General features: G+C 44.3%; 1 protein-coding gene and 1 long non-coding RNA gene across 2 annotated transcripts in view; one reads left to right on the forward strand and one right to left on the reverse strand.

Moving 5' to 3' along the window:
- Nucleotides 1–22,878, forward strand: part of MYO10 (myosin X) — a 210,741-nt gene extending 187,863 nt beyond the window's left edge. The window contains exons 27-41 of the mRNA XM_005604338.4: nt 232–475; nt 3,705–3,800; nt 6,831–6,924; nt 7,657–7,712; nt 9,697–9,839; nt 10,097–10,291; nt 11,317–11,474; nt 13,519–13,642; nt 14,209–14,506; nt 15,088–15,295; nt 16,143–16,279; nt 17,163–17,283; nt 17,697–18,149; nt 19,805–19,996; nt 21,409–22,878. Coding sequence (XP_005604395.2) covers nt 232–475; nt 3,705–3,800; nt 6,831–6,924; nt 7,657–7,712; nt 9,697–9,839; nt 10,097–10,291; nt 11,317–11,474; nt 13,519–13,642; nt 14,209–14,506; nt 15,088–15,295; nt 16,143–16,279; nt 17,163–17,283; nt 17,697–18,149; nt 19,805–19,996; nt 21,409–21,510 — 2,621 coding nt within the window. The 3' untranslated portion in view covers nt 21,511–22,878. The remainder of the gene's footprint in view (nt 1–231; nt 476–3,704; nt 3,801–6,830; nt 6,925–7,656; nt 7,713–9,696; nt 9,840–10,096; nt 10,292–11,316; nt 11,475–13,518; nt 13,643–14,208; nt 14,507–15,087; nt 15,296–16,142; nt 16,280–17,162; nt 17,284–17,696; nt 18,150–19,804; nt 19,997–21,408) is intronic.
- On the reverse strand, nt 7,284–15,153 carry LOC138919858 (uncharacterized). The gene is made up of 3 exons (XR_011430408.1): nt 15,026–15,153; nt 12,205–12,309; nt 7,284–7,925 (listed from the first exon to the last, which is right to left on the reverse strand). It is a non-coding gene; the product is annotated as an uncharacterized lncRNA (long non-coding RNA).
- Nucleotides 22,879–23,141: the final 263 nt, after the last annotated feature.

Here is a 23,141-nt window from a genome sequence, read left to right on the forward strand (position 1 = left end):
ACTACGCCACCAGGCCAGCCCCAACAACATTCTTTTATAACCCAGTTAAGCTAGTGTAATACCTGTCCAGTGCCCCCAGCAGTGCCATCATCCTTCATTGAAGGGTCACTGAGGATGGATCAGTTGGGGCAAAGTTAAGGATAGGCTGAACCTTAAGACCTGCTGATACTGTCATCCAGTTTGATGGACTTCTCTTAAACCCCTCCTCCCTCCCCAAACTTGGGGGAACAGGTGGCTTGATGAACTCGTGGAAACGCCGCTGGTGCGTCCTCAAGGATGAAACCTTCCTGTGGTTCCGCTCCAAGCAGGAGGCCCTCAAGCAAGGCTGGCTCCACAAAAAAGGCGGTGGCTCCTCCACACTGTCCAGGAGAAACTGGAAGAAGCGCTGGTTCGTCCTCCGCCAGTCCAAGCTGATGTACTTTGAAAATGACAGCGAGGAGAAGCTCAAGGGCACCGTGGAAGTCCGGACAGCTAAGTACGCTGGTGAACCCTGGGCGTGGCCCCGTTGGGTGGTGCCGTGGGGCTGCACGATGGTTTACGTCAATGCCTAGAAGCCATCTGGTGCAGGTTCTTTGAACTGGTAGAGTAGTCGGTGTTCACTGAGTCCCAATCATTCACTTCAGTGGGTTGATTTCTTAGGAAACTGGGGAAGTAAGACTTCATCTGTGTACAGTTCATTTTTTGTATCTCAGACATTTGGCTCTCGTTTGTAAGATGCCAGTTGGACGTATAGCTAGCCCACTGGAAATGTGATTGGCTGTGTGCAGCATCATGGGGTGAATATTGACAATTGGTTGAGAATCTTTTTATCGTCCTTTTATCAGCCAACCTGTCACTCAGTTCTTCCTCTCTCCCAGCTGTTAGCCAACAGATTGCTAAATTAGGAGTAGACTGCCAGTATGGAAGTGTTTTTTGAAGTGAATCCTTTGTCTTCTACTACCTCTGTTGATAATAGTGGCCATCTTCGTTCCCAGCAACAAGAGGAACAGAGCTGATCTTTGAATCTAACACAGCCCTTTTTCCTGCCACATTCTTAGAGAACCAAAGCCTTGAACTATTGAAGCCTATTATTTTTGTTAAAAATTAAGGTTTTCAGAAAATTGTTGAAGTTAGTGGCAGCTGGTTTTCTTGGAAAACTAGATACTAAGCATAAAACTTGTTTGGGGCCAGCCCTGGTGGCATAGTGGTTAAGTTTGGCGCACTCTGTTTCAGTGGCTCAGGTTCAGTTCCCAGGCACAGACCTACCCCACTCATCTGTCAATGGCCATGCTGTGGTGGCAGCTCACATACAAAAAGAGAAAGATTGGCAGCAGATGTTAGCTCAGGGCACATCTTCCTCAGCAGGGAAAAAAATTAAAAACACCTTGTTTTGGAATAACTTGTTAGCCATATTCCGCTCAAAACTGAGCAGCCACACATTATTTAGAAAACTGGTAAAATAAGCTTTGAGAGGTCAAATTGACTCCTAAAGTCATGAAACTGGAAAACGACATGTTGTTTGTAATGAGCCAGCATCGAAAACTTTAGAAAATGACTCACTGAAAAGTGGAAAGGTAAATGAGGGGAGGCAAGTCTTCTATGTATTTAATTTTAAAGGGAAACAATGAAGTACAGACAGCAGAGTACTGGACTTTTCCAGGCGGCCTTCTTGGGGTTCATCAGGAGCCCACGCCCCACAGCAAGAGTGAGTTTGTAGGAATTTGAATCTGAAATCCTACAACAGTGTTCAGAGCGTGGCACAGCTCTGTGCCTCCCACCGTCTTCCTGCAGCCCTCTATCCCATGATGTGCCTCTTTATCCACCCCACAGAAGGGGGGCCACAAATGCTAGGAGGCTGAGAGAAAGAGAGTCATGGGGTTGAGTTTCACCAGTGTGAAGTGATGTATGTTCCTTTTCCAACGCCCTCTGTGCTGGGCAGGAAAGCCCTATTCTCCAGGTGCTTTGTAGAAATTATAGAGGTAAGGCAATGTTTGCTCTGCTTCAGCCATTTCTGTCACAGTTTATAGAGGAAGGGCAAGGAATTGTTAGGGTTTCGCTACATTAAGGTTTTTGATTAGTTAAGATTAAGAATTTTTTATTCTATATTTTGAAGTGTTTTATTATAGAAAATTTCAATCATATGCAAGAGTCGGTAGGAGAATATAATGAAATCCTTGTGCTCATTACCCGTTTCAACAGTTATGCAGTTATGGCCGGTGGTGTTTCCTCCATAACCCCACCCGGCACTGCTCCCCAACAAACTACATTCTTTAAAACAAGTCCTGACATCATATAATTTCATTTGTAACTATTTTAGTATGTACTTACAGATTAAGATTTTTTAATACCTAATCACAATATCATTATTATATTTAAAAACTAACCTGAACTCCTTGTATGATCCAGACTCATCATTGTTCACATTTCCCCGATTGTCTTATAAATGGAGGTGGTAGTCTTCTTGGTGGTTTGGGTCAGTTTGTTTATTCAAATCAGAATCTAAATAAGGCTTATAATTTTAAATCAGTTGGCTGATCTCTCAAGTCCTTTTTAATTTCTATATTCCCCCTCCATCCTTTCTTTTCGTGTGCTATTATGGAAGATTGTGCCTCATTGATCCTGTAGAATTTCCAGACTATGTTTGTGGTGGCCCTGACAATATCTTCACTCCCCGTCTCCGGGGAAGCTTTTTATAAATGCAAATCCTGGGCCCCACCCCCAGAGAGCTCCCACTTGTGTTTTCTGAATGTTTCCCAGGATTCTCATGGACCACAGTGGTGCAGAACCATGGCCTTACAGCCAGATCATAGTCTCACCTCCTCATTTTACACACAAGGTAGCGGAGTTCCTAGGAGGCAAAGTGGCTGGTCCAGATGACATGTGCTGCACAGATTTCCCCTGGGGATTATCGTCCTGCTCAAGTCTCCATTGCCAGACCCTTGGCTGATCACTCCCCATCAATCACCTCTCTCCTCCACTCAGAGAAGGCATCACAGATCACTCTGAATTCTGATCTTGATTTTTTTCGTAATATTTTATCTCAGTGATTCTAGCTATAAGATTATACAATGTTTATTTTTTCAAACCAATTAGACTACTTGGTTTTGTAGATGTAAAATAAATATTTACTGTGAACAGTTGTGAGAGCAGGCTGGCTTAACCCCTAAGACCCTTCTTCATCAAGTATATTACCATCTCTGGTCTGATCCTGACATCTGCTTGTGTTTTATCCTGATTTTGTTAACCTCGTCCACCAGATTTTAAACTTCTAGTGTTATTTAGGGAGTGTTGCGATGAGATCAAGATGGTATTGAGATCTAGAAACGCCCAAATCCTACTCTCCACCCCAAAACCCCCTATCGGGTCAAGGAAGTCAGAGGTGTCAGCCCAGCCTTAAGCCTTAGCTGAGGGTTAAGTGCCTGAGCAGGGATGGGCATTGGGTGACCAGTGTGAGAAGAGAGAGGCCGCTCCCTGGAGAAGTCGAGGAAACACCCTCCCCCTGGACAGCAGCCCCTCTCTTGGGCACAGAGAGGAGCCTAGCTCCCCCTTGAGGCCACGAGGATCTTCATCATTTCTAAAGGCAAAAGAACAAGGCTGAAGTGGGCCTCTTGATTTTTCAGTAACAGTTTTCAACTCCATCACTGGTTTGGTGAAATTGCTTTTCTCGCCTGTTATTCAGAATTCTGGGTTCCTGATTTGTGTTTGGGGCTTTTGTTCCTTCGCAGAGAGATCATAGATAACACCAGCAAAGAGAATGGGATTGACATCATCATGGCCGATAGGACCTTCCACCTGATCGCCGAGTCCCCGGAAGATGCCAGGTGAGGCACTGTGCTGGCACCTCCATCGTAACTGCAGCCTCACTCCTGCACGGGCCTGGGCGTCACACAGAGCACTGTACCTACTGGCTTTGGAAAGGGTCTCCTGGATTTTCTGGTTGGGTCTTCTGTTAGGATGGTTGACGACTGTGAATCATGAGAGATTGATGTTCTTATCCCATGGGGACCCCCCCACTGGGCTTATGTGTCCCAGTACAGCATGTGGTTCAGGATTTCCAGGCTCAGTTGCCCCTAGACAGACCCTTTTATCTCTGCTCAGGCTTTTATTTTCATTGGCAGCATATGTAAACTGTGCAGCTACACACAGCTGAAAGCCCATCTTCTGGAAGCTTCTGAGCTTTGAAAGGGAACAGCTTGTGTTTGTTTAAGGATTGACAAAGCAGGAGTATTAACCAATGGCTGTTTAAATAAATGATAGGGCTCTGGCATCTGGAGGGTTTTAAAGGTCTTAATATTGAAGGAATTCAATACGATAGAAGAGATGCAGAACTTAACTTTATTTCAGGCAGTATTCTGAAATGCTTCACATCTGTTAGAATTCTCACGGTAACCCTGCAGGGTGGTGGTATTATTACCATTATCCGTATATAACAGACTAGGAGACTAAGGTACAGAGAAAGGGTGGTGTCATTTGTGGAACAGGCAACCACAATTCTATTGAATGGAGGAACTGAGCTGCTGACATTGTTCAGGAGGTTAAATTTTTGACTGAGCTCGGAGGACAGGCGTGGCCCTCATTGGCTGGGGCAATTGTCTAACTCTTCTGGGTGTTGGGTTTCCATCTTGGAGTGCTGAGGAGATGTGGCACGAAATTAAGGAGAACTGGTGTTAGCCCCTCCGGGTGACTCATCACGAGGTCACACGGTAGATGGGATGCAGAGGAGTATCTTGGCTGTGCCTGCTGCTCTGTGAGTCTGTAGGGTGATGTTGGAGGCGTCTGTCATCCACTCTGAGCAACCCCAGAGAATATCTTCTAATTTATGAGGGACATCGTTTGGCCTGTGTTCTTTGCTTTTCAGCTCAGAAATCTTTATAACCTTCTCATGAGTTCTCAGGGCCTCTCAGTACCCCTTGCCCTTTGAATGTTTCCGAGTTGATCCAACACCCTAGGAGCAGCACTAAGGGCAAAGAAAATAATTCTTCCCATGGGAACGAACTAAAACCCTGCTTGGATCCATAAATTATGACACAAACTGGAAAAACAAGCAAACCTGGAATTATAGCCCCATCATTCCGTCTGGGACTCCTAGAGACCACGTGTGGCTTTTTGAGGTCCAGGGAATGCCCACAGCTTGTCAGCTGAATTATAGGCCCAGCTTTTGGCAGCTGTCCCATCTGTTTGGTGCCATAATGAACCTGCTAAATTTAACATTTGGAATTTTTTAGCCAAGGGCTGTTTCCCCTGACCAGTTGAACACTTTTTAAAAAATTCCTTTTTGAATTCCAAGTTATACTTGATTCAGGAGGAGAAATTTGTAAACTTAGGCGTGTCACCTGTAAAGATTGAAAATGCAGTCAATTTTATCCCTTTGTGTGGGATCCCACGTGGCCTTCATCTTGAATGTCTATGATTTTTAGTGTTTGATTTGGGGTATTTTTAAGCTTCACAAAGCAGTGGCTGAAGTCTTACCTTTGGGTTAATCAGAATTGATGAAGAAAATTCATATTAAGATATTTCCCTTGGGGCCAGCCCTGTGGCCAAGTTGTTAAGCTCACGCACTCTGCTTTGGCTGCCCAGGGGTTCGCCAGTTCAGATCCTGGGTGTGGACCTAGCACCGCTCCTCAAGCCATGCTGAGGTGGCGTCCCACATAGCACAACCAGAAAGACCCACAACTAGAATGTACAACTATGTACTAGAGGGCTTCGGGAAGAAGAAGAAGGGAAAAAAGGGAGATTGGCAATAGATGTTAGCTCAGGTACCAACCTTTAAAAAAAAAAAAGATGTTTCCCTTGGTCTGCCTGAGAGTCTGTATGTCGTGAATATTTTCAAGCTCTTGGTCACATTTTTCTCCTTCAGGAATCACAGGAGATAGATTTTAGTGCTTTGCTATAAATAATTTACATGACTTTTATATATAGGATTTTTTTTTTCTTAAATATCTCACTGTATACCAAGTACCTTCTCCTCTGCCTTATTTAGTAGGGGTGTATGTATGTCTTTCAAGCCCCCTACAGGAGAAGGATGTCCTAGCATCCCTCATGGTTGGTACCTCTCACATTTTGCAGTTGCTTAGTAAATGTTGGATGGTGGATATTTATGGTCACGTTCCTCAAGCTGGTGTTGTGTTTTGAGTTACATGATGATTTCTGTTTGACTTTTCTGGGGTTGACGTGTTTTTCTTTATTATCTGATTCTCATGAGGCTGGAAGTGAGAAAACATTTGAAATGAAGATGGAAGAGTTCTCTGGTCAAAATAATTTTCCACTTTTCCCTTCAGGCAACTGTTTTCAATTCCCAGCTCTCTACGGTTTTAGTTACTAGTGTAGAAGTCCCATCAGGTGGTTGGAAACCCCATCCTGGGAATGACTAGGAAAAATAAACATCAGATGGCCGTTCTGAGATGGTACATCTACACCATGGGCCTTGTTACCTTGAAATTTACTTTTTAAAAAAGAAAAGGCACCTGAATGTCCCCTAGGTTATAAATAATATCTTCAATAAAGGTCCTTGATGTAAGTGTTTTAGGTTGAACTGAGGGTTTTGCTGCCCATTTCTCTAGGAAGTTATTATCATCATCATTAAATGTCTGTAAAGGTCTGTGGGACCTAGAGGAAAGGGTCTTCCATTGACCTGAAATTGCGACGTATGGTACTTAATGGTACTTTGGCTGTTCCTTCTAACTTTGTCTCTTGGTGGTATGTGACCCACATTTACCCAGAAGAAGTAGGCAAATTAAAAGCAAAGTTGCTCAGAGATGTCATTGTCCTCAGAGAATGTGGAGAAAGGGCACCACTGTTCCGCAAATCCAGAGGTTGGCCACACCTTGACGGTCACTCTCTCCTTCCCACAGCCAGTGGTTCAGCGTGCTGAGTCAGGTCCACGCATCCACAGACCAGGAGATCCGGGAGATGCACGATGAGCAGGCCAACCCTCAAAATGCTGTGGTGCGTGAGCGTCGGTGGGGTGGAGGCGGGATGTCCTGAGGGAGATGAGGGGACCAGAAATTTCTAGACAATCTTTTTTTTTTTAAAGTAAAAGTACACTGATTAAAGAGAAAAAAGAACATTTTGATTAAAAATCATGTATAAAAATAGAATAAAGTGTAGAAGATCATAAGTAGGAACAGATTCCAATTCTCCCACCTCAAACCATGAAGAGAACAAAAAAAAAATCCCAATTTTTATGAAATCATGGAAGCACATAACACTTTTCTTCAAAGGACTTGGTGGGTTCTAAATCATATTCTTTATGTTCTCTATCCCAGATATATAGACAGAGTCATAAAATCATATCTAAGAAATAGTTTTATTTTTTCATAAGAAAAGTTCAACACAAAACAAAGTTTCTGAGCAGAATAAGTTTAAAATTTCATGACAGATCATAGTGTAAATCAGGAAATTTGTACTATTGAGAAAGATTTGTAAACACTTTTCACTGAGAGATTTTAAGAACAAAACAGATTAATTTGTAATTTTTTTAATGAGTGTACTGTAGGTCTGCCCTGTCTGGAGGCTGTCTACACACTAAATGAAGGGGGACTTTTCTTAGATAACTATCATTTTGCAGTTAACCCAAAAAGAAGGAGCTTTCTCTGTTTGCCTGTTTAGAGAGTCGTAATCTGGGGATATTACGATAATGTGCGCTCTGTTGAATGGCTCTCTCACTCTCATTTCCAGGGCACCTTGGACGTGGGGCTGATCGATTCAGTGTGCGCCTCTGACAGCCCCGACAGGTAAGCTCAGATGTGACTCTTAACAAAAGTGATCAGTTCCCCGTGTGCATCCACGGATCCCTATGCTTTTGGGCCACTTCTCTCTTTCCTGGGCTGTGGACGATTCTAGGCTGCGTGTTCCCACATGGTCAACCCCAGCCATCCAGCGTCTTCTGTCTTGGTACCCAGTTGTACATCTTCTGGAGGTCTTCCTCTCTGGCTGTCTTTGGAGTGCTGTGGGAGACAGTGGAAATCTAATTTAGACAGTCAATTAAAAAAAATAGGGCCTGCCCTTGTGGTCTAGTGGTTAAGATTCAGTGCTGTCACTGCCACGGCCCAGGTTCGTTTCCCGGTTGTGGAACCACACCACTCGTCTGGCAGTTGTCATACTGTGGCGGCAGCTCACACAGAGAACTAAAAAACTAACAAATAGGATACACAACCATATACTGAAGCTTAGGGAAAAAAAACATAGAGGAGGAATATTCTTCATTTGGATACAGGAACAAAGTCGGGATTCCTACAGGAAGAAAATGCCTGGAAAACAGTATTCCAGCAAAGGGGTGGGTGTAGCTCCCTTTTCTAACTTAATAATGAATCTGAAATGGGTTTTGATGACAATTTGTATGTAGAGTGTTAATAATTAAAGCACAAAGGTTTATTTTCCTTGGCATTTCTACCTTAGCTGTGCCCTCCAAATAGCATGTTTTTCAAAGGCAAATCATCTTGAGAGATGATCTCAGGAGTCTTGGTGCCCAGTGACCTTTGTCTTTATCGTCTCTCTTTTTCTTTGCTGCTTGTGAATTCTGAGTAAGAATTGAAATTGGCTTCTGCTCAGTAACATAGCTTTAGAAAGTGAGTGGAAATGTGTTCAAATTGACAACAAAAACAGTGTCTCCAACGCAGAATTCAGGCGTCTCCATCACCCCACCCTTGATATAGGCTCTTCTGAACCACAGACTTTGTTTCCCGTAGCTCCTGCACCATCTTATGCATGGCTCAGGAGTGTTGAACACGTGCATTATGTCAGTCATCAAAGCCCAGATTCTTGTTCTGACGGTCAAGCTCCTACCTTATCTACGTCTTTCTTCTCCGAAACCCCTTCACTACAGCAGGCTGGGCACGTGACGATCCATGCTTAGAACTTTCCATCCCCGCTCAGGCTTTTTTCTCGTCCTCATGTGCCCACCTTTGTCCCTTCTCAACTATAGAGAAATCTTCTTGTTATTTTTAAGGAGCATGTGTGTCTCTCTGTCTACTACAGTCCTGTTAACCTTCTGGGTTTTTTTTTTTTCCTGAACTTTTGCATCCCTTAACTGCAGTGAACGTTTGAGAACATGCAAGAAGTTGTTCACAGGCACGGCCTTAAACAGTTAGAAAGAGGGATTAGTGTGAGCAAGGGCTTCTGAGAGGCTCAGGGCATTGCCAGACAGAAAGAGAGGAGGGAGAAAGTAAATTTCCATTATTATGTTATCCCTGACTGGAAATGCGCCCTTGTCAGATGGCTTTGAAACTGTGGATCCTGGCGGCTTTCTGTACCAGGCGTGATCAAGTGTATAAGATGTTCCACTGACACCTATTTACTGATCATCTTCTATTACTGGTGCCTGACATTTCATTACTGACCCACAGAAATATTATCCGAGGCAGTATCCAAAGGCAGAAAGAAATTTACTTTGGAGAGGCATCAAAAAAAAATTTTCCCCTGCAGTCACCTTATGCAGCCTTCCCGGAACCGAGTTTCATCTGGAAAGTTTTGCATGAAGAAATGTTTTCCCTTTCAGGACCTGCAGAATGTGTTGCTCCAAGTTTAAAGGTTAATGATGCAGAAAACAAATCCTGCAGGAATGAGCAAGGTTTGCCTTAACATAAAATACAAATAACACCTCAGGTTTTATCCCCATGACCCATACGCCAGGAAAAAGGCATTTAGTCTTGGTTCAAGTAGAGGTGATGCTGAAAGCACAGCTAAGAGGCTTTGCTCCCTTCTCACCCTGTCGCTCAGACCCAATTCATTCGTGATCATCACGGCCAACCGGGTGCTCCACTGCAACGCCGACACGCCGGAGGAGATGCACCATTGGATAACGCTGCTGCAGAGGTCCAAGGGCGACACCAGAGTGGAGGGCCAGGAATTTATCGTGAGAGGTAACTGCTTCCCGTGCTTTGCTTTTTCATAGAGCCCTGCTTTCATTTACCTAGATATCTGCGGTCTTTCCATTTTGAGCAGCTTTTCTGAGTGATTTTGAGTCTTGAGGTCGTGAAAAATAAAGAAGAAATGATCGTGGCTGTTTCTAGCAAATGTGTAGAAAAACAACCTATTTGTAAGCATTATGCAAATGGTTACCTGGTATTTGGTGTTTCTATCCACAGCTTTTAATTTACACTTGAATCTTTCTTTCCAGGATGGTTGCACAAGGAAGTGAAAAACAGTCCAAAGATGTCTTCACTGAAATTGAAAAAACGGTGGTTTGTGCTAACCCACAATTCCTTGGATTATTACAAGAGCTCGGAGAAGAATGCTCTGAAATTGGGCACCCTGGTCCTCAATAGCCTGTGCTCTGTTGTCCCTCCAGACGAGAAGATATTCAAAGAGACAGGTAACCAGTACGGTGTGCTCGTGACTGGCTGGGCTGGAAACATCGCACATGAGATCACAAGAGGTCTGGGTTTGCTCGGAGCAAAGGAATGAGATTCCTACTGAGCGTGTGTAGTTTTTTTCCCTGAAAAGAAGCTCTTTTCTTGTTGATTTATCTTCTGAGGCGCTCTCTTGTTATCTGTATAAACACTTAGTATTTAAACCATAAATAAAAAGTAAAGAAGTCTTGATTTATTGAGTTGCAGAAGGATTTTTCTAAGGAAAATGACAGGTAAACAGAGAAAGATTCTCCTACAGGAAGCTTTATTTTTCTATGCTTGTGTTTTCATCTTTTTCTCCATTGTGCCATAAGAGTCATAGTGCAAGCTAAAAACGATAAATCCTGACTGTCAGTGAACATAGCCTAGTAAATAAGAAGCAGTCAGTAAGTAGTTTTTCTGCTTTTCGGTATTATAAAAATGTGCCTAAATTGTTTATTTTCTTTTCTGTGGCTAGTTGTGATTTTGTGCTTTTTTAATATAATTATTCCCTTCGAAAGAATATTCATATATTTTTTAATATAGTTATTCCATTCCAGATTACAGCTTGTCTCTGAACACACAGACTGCTTTCTTCGCAGTGTTTTCTTTTCAAGGGACAGTCTAAGAAAGGAAGAGAGGAAGCAAAGGAGGAAGGAAGGAAAGTCAGAAATCTGAGGGGAGTTTTCACTCTTGTTTCAGAGCCTTGAAAGGAAGTCCTTTATGCCTGTTTTTCTTTCAGAGTCAATGTTATAATCATTTCATTCTGGGTTTATTGTTTTAGGTTTGTCTTCCTCTCTCAACTGTAAACTCCACATCCTTTGGGTGTGCAGGGCAAGGCACATATAGGAATTTAAGTATTTATTGAATTAAATGACTGACTCCTTTAAAGGGGCTCAGGGGGAGGTGCCGTAGGCTTCTCGTGGTGCTGGATTTCTGGGACTCTGGGGCAAGAACGTCACCTTGGCTGCAGAGGTTAGTGCTCACGTGTGCGCTGCTCCTGTCGCAGGCTATTGGAACATCACCGTGTATGGACGCAAGCACTGCTATCGCCTCTACACAAAGCTGCTCAACGAGGCCACCAGGTGGTCCAGCGCCATTCAAAATGTGACCGACACCAAGGCCCCGATCGACACCCCCACCCAGCAGCTGATTCAGGACATCAAGGTAAGGTAGATCCAAGCTCGTTGGGGTGCTTCATAGTGGCTCACGGATTCTCACCCTTGGAACATCAAGATGTCAACGTTAGTCAAGCTCCATTTATATTCTGTAATCAAAGCCAACTCTTGGTTCAACTTGTGTTTGTGTATCCCTGCTTTTAGGAATCTAAATTTGAGATCTCTAGGTGAAATTTTACGCTAAAAATATTTTGCCTCCAGGGAAGTATTAGGTGTTCCTCGGAGGCAAACCCAAGTGTTGGTCCCTGTAGGCAGAGGGACGATGGTCTGTGGTTTGGGGTTTAGGGTTCCCCATCACAGGGACGTGGTGTGATCCGTGTTGCAGACAACCTGCTATGCTGCAGGTTCCACGTGAATCCAGGTTAAGGACTTTCTAGGAGTAACACAATAATTCTACTCTTACTACAGTTTCTGGACCACACAATGGATTCACAAAGAGCCCAGATTGGTCTATAAAACTTGGAATCCTTATCAGGTGCTCTAAACTCCCAGAAGCTCCCGAGTTTCTGGACTAACTTCCTGTTAGTTGTAACTAACTAGTTCAGTTACAGTTGTAACTTCCTGTTTATAAAGATTGGTTGCTCCGTAAATGTATGTTGAATGAGTGAATGAATGAATGAATGAATGATGTAATGGCAGCCGTGAACCAAAATCACTGCACTCGTTTTCTAGGAAGGGAAATGGAAACATGGGATATTCTAGTTGTATTGCTCACGTACCTGGTCAATCCTTGATGCAGAACTAGGTTAAGGAAATCATTTATACTGCCATTCCTCCATGTTCTCTGTGCGGGCCGATTCCCAACACAAAGGAAGGAGCTGGAGCTGTGACAGAAAAGATGTTCGAATGATAACGAGGCAGGTGTCTATTGATGTATATCAAAGGAAATTAGCTAATTGGATCCAGGAGGCAGCCTCCACCTTTATGAAGGTGGGAGAGGGTCCAATGTATCAATAGTATATTATTTCCCACCAAATTCAAGTCAGCCTCTTGATTCCAAAGTGATATCTGTTTTCTGGGTATTTGAAGCCAAAATCCAGCAAGTCTGTTATCATATAAGACTTTACAAAGCTTCCCATGGAACCCAGGGTGCTGGATACTAATAATTTCATTTATAGCCTAAAAAAATTTTTTTGAAGCATTCTTTTGAGAAAGTGAAGCACATGTCGGCCAAACTTTCTCTTCAAAGCTACAACTTGTCTATTCTTATGTTCTTTAATTGATTTGAAATCATACATCAAGAGTAAATAGAATTTTACAAATATGAAGCAATACTTTTTGAGAAATTAGACAAGTTGCCCTAATGAAGTCCATACAAAATTTAAGTAATTAAAAACATTTTTTTCTGTCTTTCAGTTGGATGTTACTAAAAATAATTTCATAGTGGAAATGACCTAACCATGACAGAATGATTCATCACCTCTCCTTCAACTTTTCTGTTTATTTAAAGTTCTAAAAGTACCTTTGGCTTTTTCATATCCCAAATTAACATCTTAAGAGCATAAATACATGATGAAATTCTATGGGAGGATGTCTTAAATTTCAGGACTATGAGGGGCAGCAGGCACGAGGGAGAACAGTCTTACCAGTAACATATCAACGTGTAGTTTTCAGGTACAGAAAGAATACGAAAGGCCAATTAAAGAACTAGCAAGATATATTTTTAAAATGAATTGTAGATAATGATAACATGATTTGGCTCAATGATTGATGGCGAAATAATTAGCAAGAGACATTTAAATTAATTTTTTTAAGTGTGCATAATCTTGGAGAAGATTGTTCAATAACATGGAACAATATATGCACATGAGCTATGTAAGAAAAATGTGTTTGTGATTTGTCTTCAAACGCAGACTCTGGCTATCTTTGTGCTTCAAATTATTAATGCTAGATTTCCACGACCACCCCGGGCTTACAGATGCTTTAGACTTTGGAAAATATTCATGTGTAGGAGGATGCACATGATTTTGTTCTTTGACATATGTGTTTTTTACGATAAGCTTGCTTGCTTGAATGGCTCGCTTATTTTCCAGGAGAACTGCCTGAACTCGGATGTGGTGGAGCAGATTTACAAGCGGAACCCGATCCTCCGCCACACCCACCACCCGCTCCACTCCCCTCTCCTGCCCCTTCCCTACGGGGACATCAATCTCAACTGTAAGTGCCCAGTTCCACCCGGGATGGGACAGTGTGGTTTTGTTTTCCCAATTCTTTAGCTCTATCATATTAACTCAAAGACTGTCTTAGTCGTCATGAATGGGAAAAAGAGGTAAAATATACTCAAGATTCATTATTAAAGCAGAGATTTCAAAGTTTGGTTGTAGTGATGTGAGGATTGTTGTACTAAAGAGATTCAAAAGGGAGTCAGAAAATGCCAGCAGTCCCCATGAGTTCTGCGTTGATATCCTAGAGGACCAGATCCTAAATATAAATAGTCTTGCATTCTTGCATTCTGGGAAATTCCATGGAACCTGTTCGGCAAGAGACCTACTTCTAAGTAAGGATTTTGTACAGTAAAATAGTTCAGTTACATAACAGAACGGTGTGACCTGCCCACCTCTGTGTTTTGACAGCTTTGGTGGCGGATTCGAATGTTTGGGGGGCGTGGTGGGCACCGCGTCACCAGGTGGATGTCTGTGCCCATTCCTCCATCCCGTCTTCTGCTTGGATTCTGCCTTCCCCAAACCCCTCGGGTGACCTCTCTGTTCGCTTTGTTTTCCTAGTGCTCAAGGACAAAGGCTACACAACCCTTCAGGACGAAGCCATCAAGATATTCAATTCCCTCCAGCAACTGGAATCCGTGTCTGACCCCATTCCCATAATCCAGGGCATCCTACAGACGGGGCATGACCTCCGACCTCTGCGAGACGAGCTGTACTGCCAGCTCATCAAACAGACCAACAAAGTGCCCCATCCGGGCAGCGTGGGCAACCTGTACAGCTGGCAGATCCTGACGTGCCTGAGCTGCACCTTTCTGCCCAGTCGGGGGATTCTTAAGTACCTCAAGTTCCATCTGAAAAGGTATGAGGGGCCCGGGCAGAGCCAGGCGTGCGGTGGATTGCAGCTCTGAGAAAGGCCTCGAATGCAAGACGCCTAGTGTGGGTCACAGATCTCCGGGTCAGACTCGTGCGCCCCCTGAGCAGCCTTAGAGACGGAACTCAGGCATCCTTTTTCTCTCTAGGCCCCACAAGGCTGGGTCAGGGAGCAGGGCCAGTTTGGGACAGTGTCCTCATCTATAGGACATTGGACAAATATAATTACCGCTACCCTACATAAATAGAAAAAAAAAAAAACTTTATTTGCGGATCAAACAGGTAGAAACAATCTGGTTCAGATTTTGGTTAAGTGTGGAAAAACAATTTCCCTATAGCAGCATGAGGCATGACTGTTTCAAGTATAACAGCGCAACAGGGGGCCTGGCAGCAAAAGTTGCTCCCAGTCAAACGTTGGCTCTTTGGCTTTTTAAAAAATTATTATTTAAACTAAACCTGCCAGGAAGTGGCTGGGGTTTGCTCCCTTTGCCACTGGGGGCTTGCTTACCACTCTGGTCTGGAGCCAGCCGTCCTCAATCTAGCAATTAACAGTTAGTGTTCATCTCCTAGGATACGGGAACAGTTTCCAGGAACCGAGATGGAAAAATACGCCCTCTTCACTTACGAATCTCTTAAGAAAACCAAATGCAGAGAGTTCGTGCCTTCTCGAGATGAAATAGAAGCTCTGATCCATAGGCAGGAAATGACATCCACAGTGTATTGCCACGGCGGAGGCTCCTGCAAGATCACCATCAACTCCCACACCACAGCTGGGGAGGTGAGGGAGAGGCCGCCGCGTTGCCTGCTGTGTGATGCATCACTGCCCGTAGGCTTCAGCCGGGAGCGTTGTGCACAGTTGGATGGGCTCTCGTGCGCACTTGTGATTTGCATAGTACAGCTGCTCAGTAAACAAGGAGATAAATGTCACCTGCAGCCAACCACATGTATAAAGAGATAAAAATATGTGTTGAGGTTTGAGTAGAAACACCAAATTAAAATTATGCCAAGGTGTGAGACAGAATCCTGCTAATCTGGGAAGCTGTTGAGTATCTAGCAGAGGTTGCAGATCTGACCCAGGTGTGCCCAGTGTGACCAGGGTTTATTGTACCACTTCTGCAATGAAGTGTTCCTATTTGCCATGTGAACATCAAGAATGTTGGGTCAGGGGAACACGTTTTTTCTCTTTCTTTTTTTATTTTAACTTAGTATTATAAATCCACTTGGCTAAAAAGAGTAGTCGGTAAAATCCATATGTGGAAGAAACATCGGTAGATGTCACTATTGTTTCTGGGAATTCATGAATTTATCAGCTGAAACACAAGGCTTCAGTTTTCATGCACTTTTCATGCTGATGTGGGTTTGTAAGAAATTAGCCCAGCATTTGCCCCTACCGGTGGCAAAATACCCTGTGTTCTTTTTGGCAAGGAAGAGAGAAAACTGACTTCAAAAGAGCAAGGGAGGAACAGCACCCTTGAAATTCTGGGTGACCGCACACGACAGGAGGCTGCTTGGACCCTCCCTTTTGCCGGCAGCTCCCTCCAGGTTCAGATGAAGGCACATTCTAGAACCACGTGTGTTGGGACCACAGCTCTGGGACAGCTGAGACCCCGTGATGTGTCTTCCAGGTGGTGGAGAAGCTGATCAGAGGCCTCGCCATGGAGGACAGCAGGAACATGTTCGCCCTCTTTGAGTACAACGGGCACGTCGATAAAGCCATCGAAAGCCGAACCATCGTAGCTGATGTGTTAGCAAAATTTGAAAAGTAAGTCCCTTCTCCCTGAAACGCAGCAGATTAAATAAAGGAAATGAAGAGCAAGAGTTGAGGGTTTGAATTCCGTTCCGTGTTCAGCTTCAGTGTGTGTTTGAGTTCATTTCATTTTACCTGTGTTGAAGCAGATGTAATTTTTCATCTCTCTCTGCTGGCTATTTTTCTTGATTCCTAGATAAAGCCACTGTCTTAAATATGATATAATGTGTCATTGTTCCTTTACCCCATCCTTTCTTTCAGTCCCCTATCGTACTCATTTTCTGGGAAATTCCTGATTCTTAGGTTTTCACTTCTCATGAGCTTTGAAACTGGGCTAGTAGATACAAGCCAACTTACCAACTCTTTAAACTGCGTTTTCTGTCTCTTGGAATTCTAATATTTGATCTATGACTCTCATATCCCCAGAGTAACACAAGATACTGCTGCTCAGTGCAAACACAGCCTCCATAATATTCATGTCAATTTTTTTAGATATTATTGTAGTTTATTTGAAGGTTGGTGAAGGGAATGAAGAAAATAGTTTTTGTTTGTTTTCTTTTTATGGGTTCAGCATAAAGCTTAGCTGGTACTAATTAGACTGGGCTATGTGGAAAATGCTTGTTAGCACAGTTCATCGAAGGCTGCCTGTTTGTTGTCTCAAAGGGAGACAGAATGAAAGCATGTTTTTTACCTCTGGTTAAATAAAATTAGCGAGGAGCCCTGATCAGCCTTCCTCTTTCTCGGTTTTCTCTGCATCCCCCTCCCCACCCACTCTGTTATCTGAGCATGGACAGAATGTCTGTATCCTTAGAGAGAAAAGTCATAAAGTTAGCTCCCTGTGGGTTGCCTAAGGCCCATCTCCTTTTGCTTTCTGAGTCTCTCTTGACTTCTGTCGTAGGCTGGCTGCCACATCAGAGGCGGGAGACCTGCCCTGGAAATTCTACTTCAAACTTTACTGCTTCCTGGACACAGACAACGTACCAAAAGACAGCGTGGAATTTGCGTTTATGTTTGAACAGGTAAAAGGAACTTTTAGAAACAGATTCCTTTACTGGCAAGGAGGTGGGGAGACCTGTTAATACCCTCGTGAGTTAACTGCTAGGCCTTAGAAATTATGCACTGTGGCAGATTTCCCAGCATGGGTGAGGTCTGCTGCTCTTCACTTCTTTTGTAGAATGAAACTACTACACATTTGATTTGAACTCCTATTCAGGAACTGTTCTAGTTGGGGAGAAAGAGACAATAAGAAATAAAATACATGTGTTAGATGGTATCCGTGTTAGGGAGAAATTTAAAGCAGCCAAGGGGGGCCGGAGTACAATTTTTGGCTGGAGTGACCTTTGAGAGAAATCCTGGTGAAGAAAGGGAGGGAGCCGGGTGGACTTCCCATAGCAGTGTCTGGCCTGTAAAGCTGTTGGCTGCTTCCTTTCAGGCCCACGAAGCCGTCATCCATGGCCACTATCCGGCCCCTGAAGAAAACCTCCAGGTCCTCGCTGCCCTGCGGCTCCAGTACCTGCAGGGGGATTACACGCTGCACGCCACGGTCCCCCCTCTGGAGGAGGTTTACTCCCTGCAGAGGCTCAAGACCCGCATCAGCCAGTCGACCAAAAGCTTCACGCCGTGCGAGCGGCTGGAGAAGAGGCGGACGAGCTTCCTGGAGGGGACGCTGAGGCGGAGCTTCCGGACGGGGTCTGTCGTTCGGCAGAAGGTCGAGGAAGAGCAGATGTTGGACATGTGGATCAAGGAAGAAGTCTCCTCTGCTCGAGCTGGTATCATTGACAAGTGGAAGAAGTTGCAGGGAATGAGCCAGGAACAGGCCATGGCCAAGTACATGGCCGTGATCAAGGAGTGGCCTGGTTACGGGTCGACGCTCTTTGATGTGGAGGTGAGCAGTGGCTGCTGTGCGTTCCGGGCAGGCTGGCTGTAGCTTCAAGAACAGGTTGCATCTCAGAACGTAAATCAGTGTGACCATGGCCAGGTTCCTAAGGGGAGAGGATGGGGTGGAACACATTGCTCTCTTACTCTCTTGTTAGAGCTCCCAAAATTTTACCCTTAACGCACCCACCCATCCACCAAAAGGTTTTTTCCTCTGTTATAGTAAGTGCTTTCATAATATTAGGAGTCAATGGAAAATTGAGATGTAACCTGTTTTTAATAACTTCTAGTCTTATGGAAGCTATAGATCCAATAAGAAAAAGTGCCGATAAAAATATGCATTTAAAAAATTAACATTTTTTTAGAACTATTTACACAAAATTAGAAACTTTGGATAGATTTGGATTTTCCATTTTTATTTTTTCCTGTGACTGTTTGCAGGGACGAACTTCTCTTTCACAACTGGAATTTAGCCATTAGCATCAACTGAGCACTGATTCATATGATAGCTTTTTTTCCAAGCAGACCATTTATTGAAAGGAAATCTTACTAATGGTCTAGATCAAGGCTTGGCGAACTGCAGCCCGAAGGCCAAATCTGCCTACCTCCTTTTTTGTAAATAAAGTTTTATTGGAACACAGCAATGCTCATTCCTTTCTGTATTTTCTCTGGCTGTTTTCACGCTAAAATGACAGAATTGAGTAGCTGTGACGGAGACCACATGGCCCAGAAATACTGAAATATTTACTATCTGTCCCTTAACAGATAAGTTTGCCAGCCCTTGGTCTGAGCATCCATTTTTCGTATGATCACAATCATTCAGCATGTTATCTGATGACTTTTAAATGAAGCTCTATAAAAATCTAAATATTGATTAAATCCCAAGACCCTTTCATGGCTTCTCATTGGATGCTGTCATCTGTTTGGTTGGTTGATTGAATTACATTTGTTTTTACATATAAATCAGATGCTTTCTACAAGTCCCTCCTCTTCTCGGCATCACCAGTGTGTCCCTCCTGTTGGTACTGGTTCAGATCAGCCCTGTGGTGTTGTCCCCTACGTCAGGGCTCTTATTGTTCTCCACTGACCCATGTAAGAAAGTCTGTCGTTAAACCAATGAGATTAACCACTGGATACACAGAAGGTCGTTGCTGCTCCTGGTCAAGAGATGTGGTTTTTCACAAGGAGCCAAAACTGCTCAGCATGGAGTGATTTGGAAAATTTTCCCTTGTGAACCTAGATTTTGTGTTTGAAGAATAATCATCCAAAAAAGGATTGGAGGCCGAACTAGAGATAGAAGAGTGGACCTGGCTGGGCTGCTGAGTCTGCTGGAGGAACATCGTCACATTCCTCAGCTACAGCCACATCCGTGTAGCTAATTCTGATATTAGGGTGATGACGTTGAGAGGTGGAGAGTCAGAGCAAGATGGAGATTTACCGTTAGGTTTCCCCCAGTGCACAGGATTGGTCGACCAGTCAGAAATTAATCCAGACAGCCAAAGAGATAGCATTTCTCGTATTTCAGTTCCCCCAGGCATAAACGCGCGTTGAATGCATTCTGTATTCCGTGCAGAGTGCTTGACTCAAAGCCTGCCCTGTGGTTTCTGTGCTCCATGTTTCTAACGCTTGATGGTCTAACTCTTAATGCTCACTCTTGCCCACCAGTGCAAGGAAGGCGGCTTCCCCCAGGAACTCTGGTTGGGTGTCAGCGCGGACGCTGTCTCTGTCTACAAGCGTGGCGAGGGAAGACCATTAGAAGTCTTCCAGTATGAACACATCCTCTCTTTCGGGGCGCCCCTGGCGAACACGTACAAGATTGTGGTTGATGAGAGGGAGCTGCTCTTTGAAACAAGTGAGGTAAGAGACAAACCAAGGAAATCATTTCATTCATGGTCTTGAAAATATGGAATAATAACACCCCATTCCTGATGTCTTTGACCAAGTAATTTTATTTGAATATTTTGCTTTAAGGCGTTTGAAAATACAGTATGGTCGTTCCTCCTCAGCTGCAGGTCCTCGCAGGCCAAAATCTGATCATCCCAAATTTCTTCTCTGTACCCTGGTTCTTTTGTAGCAGGCAGTCTTTACCCATGGAGGAAAGAAAGAGAAAGGGAAATGATATAGATGTCCAAGGGAAAATATATAGGTTGGCAGTAAAGCCTGGTGAAAATGCGTAGACTATTATGGCAGAGAATTGCAGCTAAGAGACGGCTCTTGCAGTGGGCATGGAGCTGGAGGATGGTATCTGCTCCAAAGCTTAAAATGGAATAATAATAATACAAAACGGCTATTGAGGTCTCCGCATAGGGAGCTTCTAGCAAGCTAAGGTAGAAAATGGAAACGAATTGCATGTTACCCGGTCGGCTGTTGGTATAAAGTGATGGGGAGGCAGTGCTGGGAGGCAGCCGTCGGACCAAGGATGTGGTGTGGGAGGTAGACTAGGCTGACGGGAGGTGTGCAGGGAGATAGAAAGGGATGGGGCCTTTGAGTGGAGGGTCCCAGGCACCAGGCTGCCGGGTTTGGTCGACTCCAGTAGGCAACAGGGACCATTTATGGGATCTTTGATTGTGCGTGACATAACGATGGTGCTTTTACAAACAGTAATGTGGGATGGGATTGGAAGGGAAGAGAGAACACAGAAATGGAAGCCAGATGTCTTAACAGGGATCCAGGCCAGCCATGAGAAGGGACAGGCAAGGGGGTGGTAGTGCCCGCATCACAGGAAGGAGCTAACTCGATTTAGGAGCTGGCATGGAGCCGACCTGGGCATCCGCGCTCTCCACCAGTCTCTCGGAGCCTCACTTCTGTTTCTCCAGCTGCATCGTGAAGAGCTGACCAGTACTCCATGATCTGGTCTTTGAAAGCTGGGACTGTGGGCTCTGTCATTTACCCTTATTTTAAGTAGGGATAGTAATCGCAGTCCTAATGACACCAACACACTTTAGTGTCATTGGGTGGGGTTTTAATGTGCAAAATCTGACAGTTTTACATCAAGCAAAATTGTTATTTTTGTGTGAGGGAACCACCAGGTGGTGCCCACTGTATTTGGAAAAGCCACGGTTCCCCTTCTCCCTGACTAGGAATAGGTAAAAGCAGCCGAACTTCCAGGTCCATACAAAACTTCAGCTGTGGATTCACACAGCTGGCTACCGCTTTTTGCTCGCAAGACAAGCCCTCGCCTCCCCGTGCTGGGCGCAGGGCGTGCGGCTGGTGGGCTGGGCCCACTGACCTGGCGGAGACTGTGACCATGTGCCGCTTCTGCCTGGCAGGTGGTGGACGTGGCCAAGCTCATGAAAGCCTACATCAGCATGATCGTGAAGAAGCGCTACAGCGCCTCGCGCTCCGTGAGCAGCCAGGGCAGCTCCAGGTGAAGGCAGGAGCCGGCTGCCGTGTCTCCGGGATCTGCACGCGCCACCCCCTGGCCTCAGCCGGCTCCTGCTGGGGAGCCCAAAGCAGAGCTGTCCAAGCTTTCTGGAAGCCCCTCGTGGAAGGAGGTGTCTCCGAGGGACCTTTCGCCCCGTCAGCTTCAGTGATCATGTATTAAGCTGTCAACCGTAACCCAATTTCGAAAGCTTTACTGCTGTTAATGACACATGCCTTAAAAGAGAGAGAGGAAAAAAACACGCTGCCGCCAAAGCAGCCAGAAGTGCCTTAACTTGTGGAACCAACACTAATCGACCTTAACTGTGCTACTGAAGGGAAATGCTTTCCCCCCGCTTCTTGGGGAGACTGACAAAGCTTGGAAGGGGGGCGTTTATCCCTCAACTATGCACTAACCTCCCAGCCTGATTTCCCGACTTCGCGGGAGGGTGAGGGAGTAGGAGGGGGGACAGAGGGAGCGCAAGGGGACAGTCTGTTTTAGCTGGAGTGCTGCTGGCAGCCTTCCTCGTGGACACGTATTAACTTTTTTCTTGGTTTCATCTTTTCAGTGTATGTGCTGGCCTGTGCATGCGTGTGTTCATAAACTCATCACTTTAGTCACTGTCTCACGAGCATTAAAAGCAAAGGGAGAGAGGATGTGCAATGGTGTAAACAGTCTGTCTGTATATTTTAATAGTTCAGAGTTATAGTCTTCAGTTGTTACTTTATAAAGTGGTTTTATTAACAAACCGGAATCCTGGATTTTCCTGTCTTTGCTCTATTTCGAAAGCTACGTTTTGACTCAGTTTCGTTTTACATGTAGCAAAGTCTGCATTCTGTCTCTGCTGTATTATAAACAGATATGCAGCCTGCACATAACTGTATTTATAAACCACTCCCACAGCCGACTCCAGTGCTGTTTTTAGAACAATATGAAGTCATTTTGGAGTCTTTTCGTTTCTAAAAGATATAAGTTAAAAAAAGTTTCTTGGAAGGTTAGCTTGTATCATTCTGGATAGGTTACGATACAACCACGTTGAATATGGCGGAGAAAGGTGCATTCCAGAAAGGTGGAACACGTGAGCGAATCTTTAAAGGACCCTGACCTTAAATGCTGAGGCTTTAGTGAAATCCACACATATTTTATCCCAAGTTTATAATGGTGGTCTGAATAAGGCACCTGTAAATAAATCATTTATGACCAGAAGAAAAATAATCTGGTCTTGGACTTTTATTTTTATATGGAGAAGTTGTAAAGACTTAGGCCAATTAGGTCTACCCACAAAGAAAAAAGAAATTTGCCTTATCCCTTATGGACAGCCATGCGAAGTCACTGTTTATTGACTCAAAGAAATCTGACAATAAAAGATACTAGCTAACCTGCAGTGTATTTTCTTTATCGGGGCGGCTCTACGTACCAGATGGTGTTTTGTTTTGTTTTTATTGGTTTTGGGGTTTATGCTTTTGCCCTCAGAGTGTCTGTGTGTGTGTTTCATGCCCCAGGTCTGAAAAGAGACATCTCGACTGCTCTTAGAGACTCAGAGCTTGACTCCAAGAAAGCTGAGAAGGGAAAAGACAGGGTTTAGTGAAATCACAGAGGTCTAAGGACTTGAGATGTGTGTTTCTGTCCATCTCCTGTTGC

Source organism: Equus caballus, chromosome 21 (genome assembly GCF_041296265.1).
Source record: "Equus caballus isolate H_3958 breed thoroughbred chromosome 21, TB-T2T, whole genome shotgun sequence".
Lineage (NCBI taxonomy): Eukaryota > Metazoa > Chordata > Mammalia > Perissodactyla > Equidae > Equus > Equus caballus.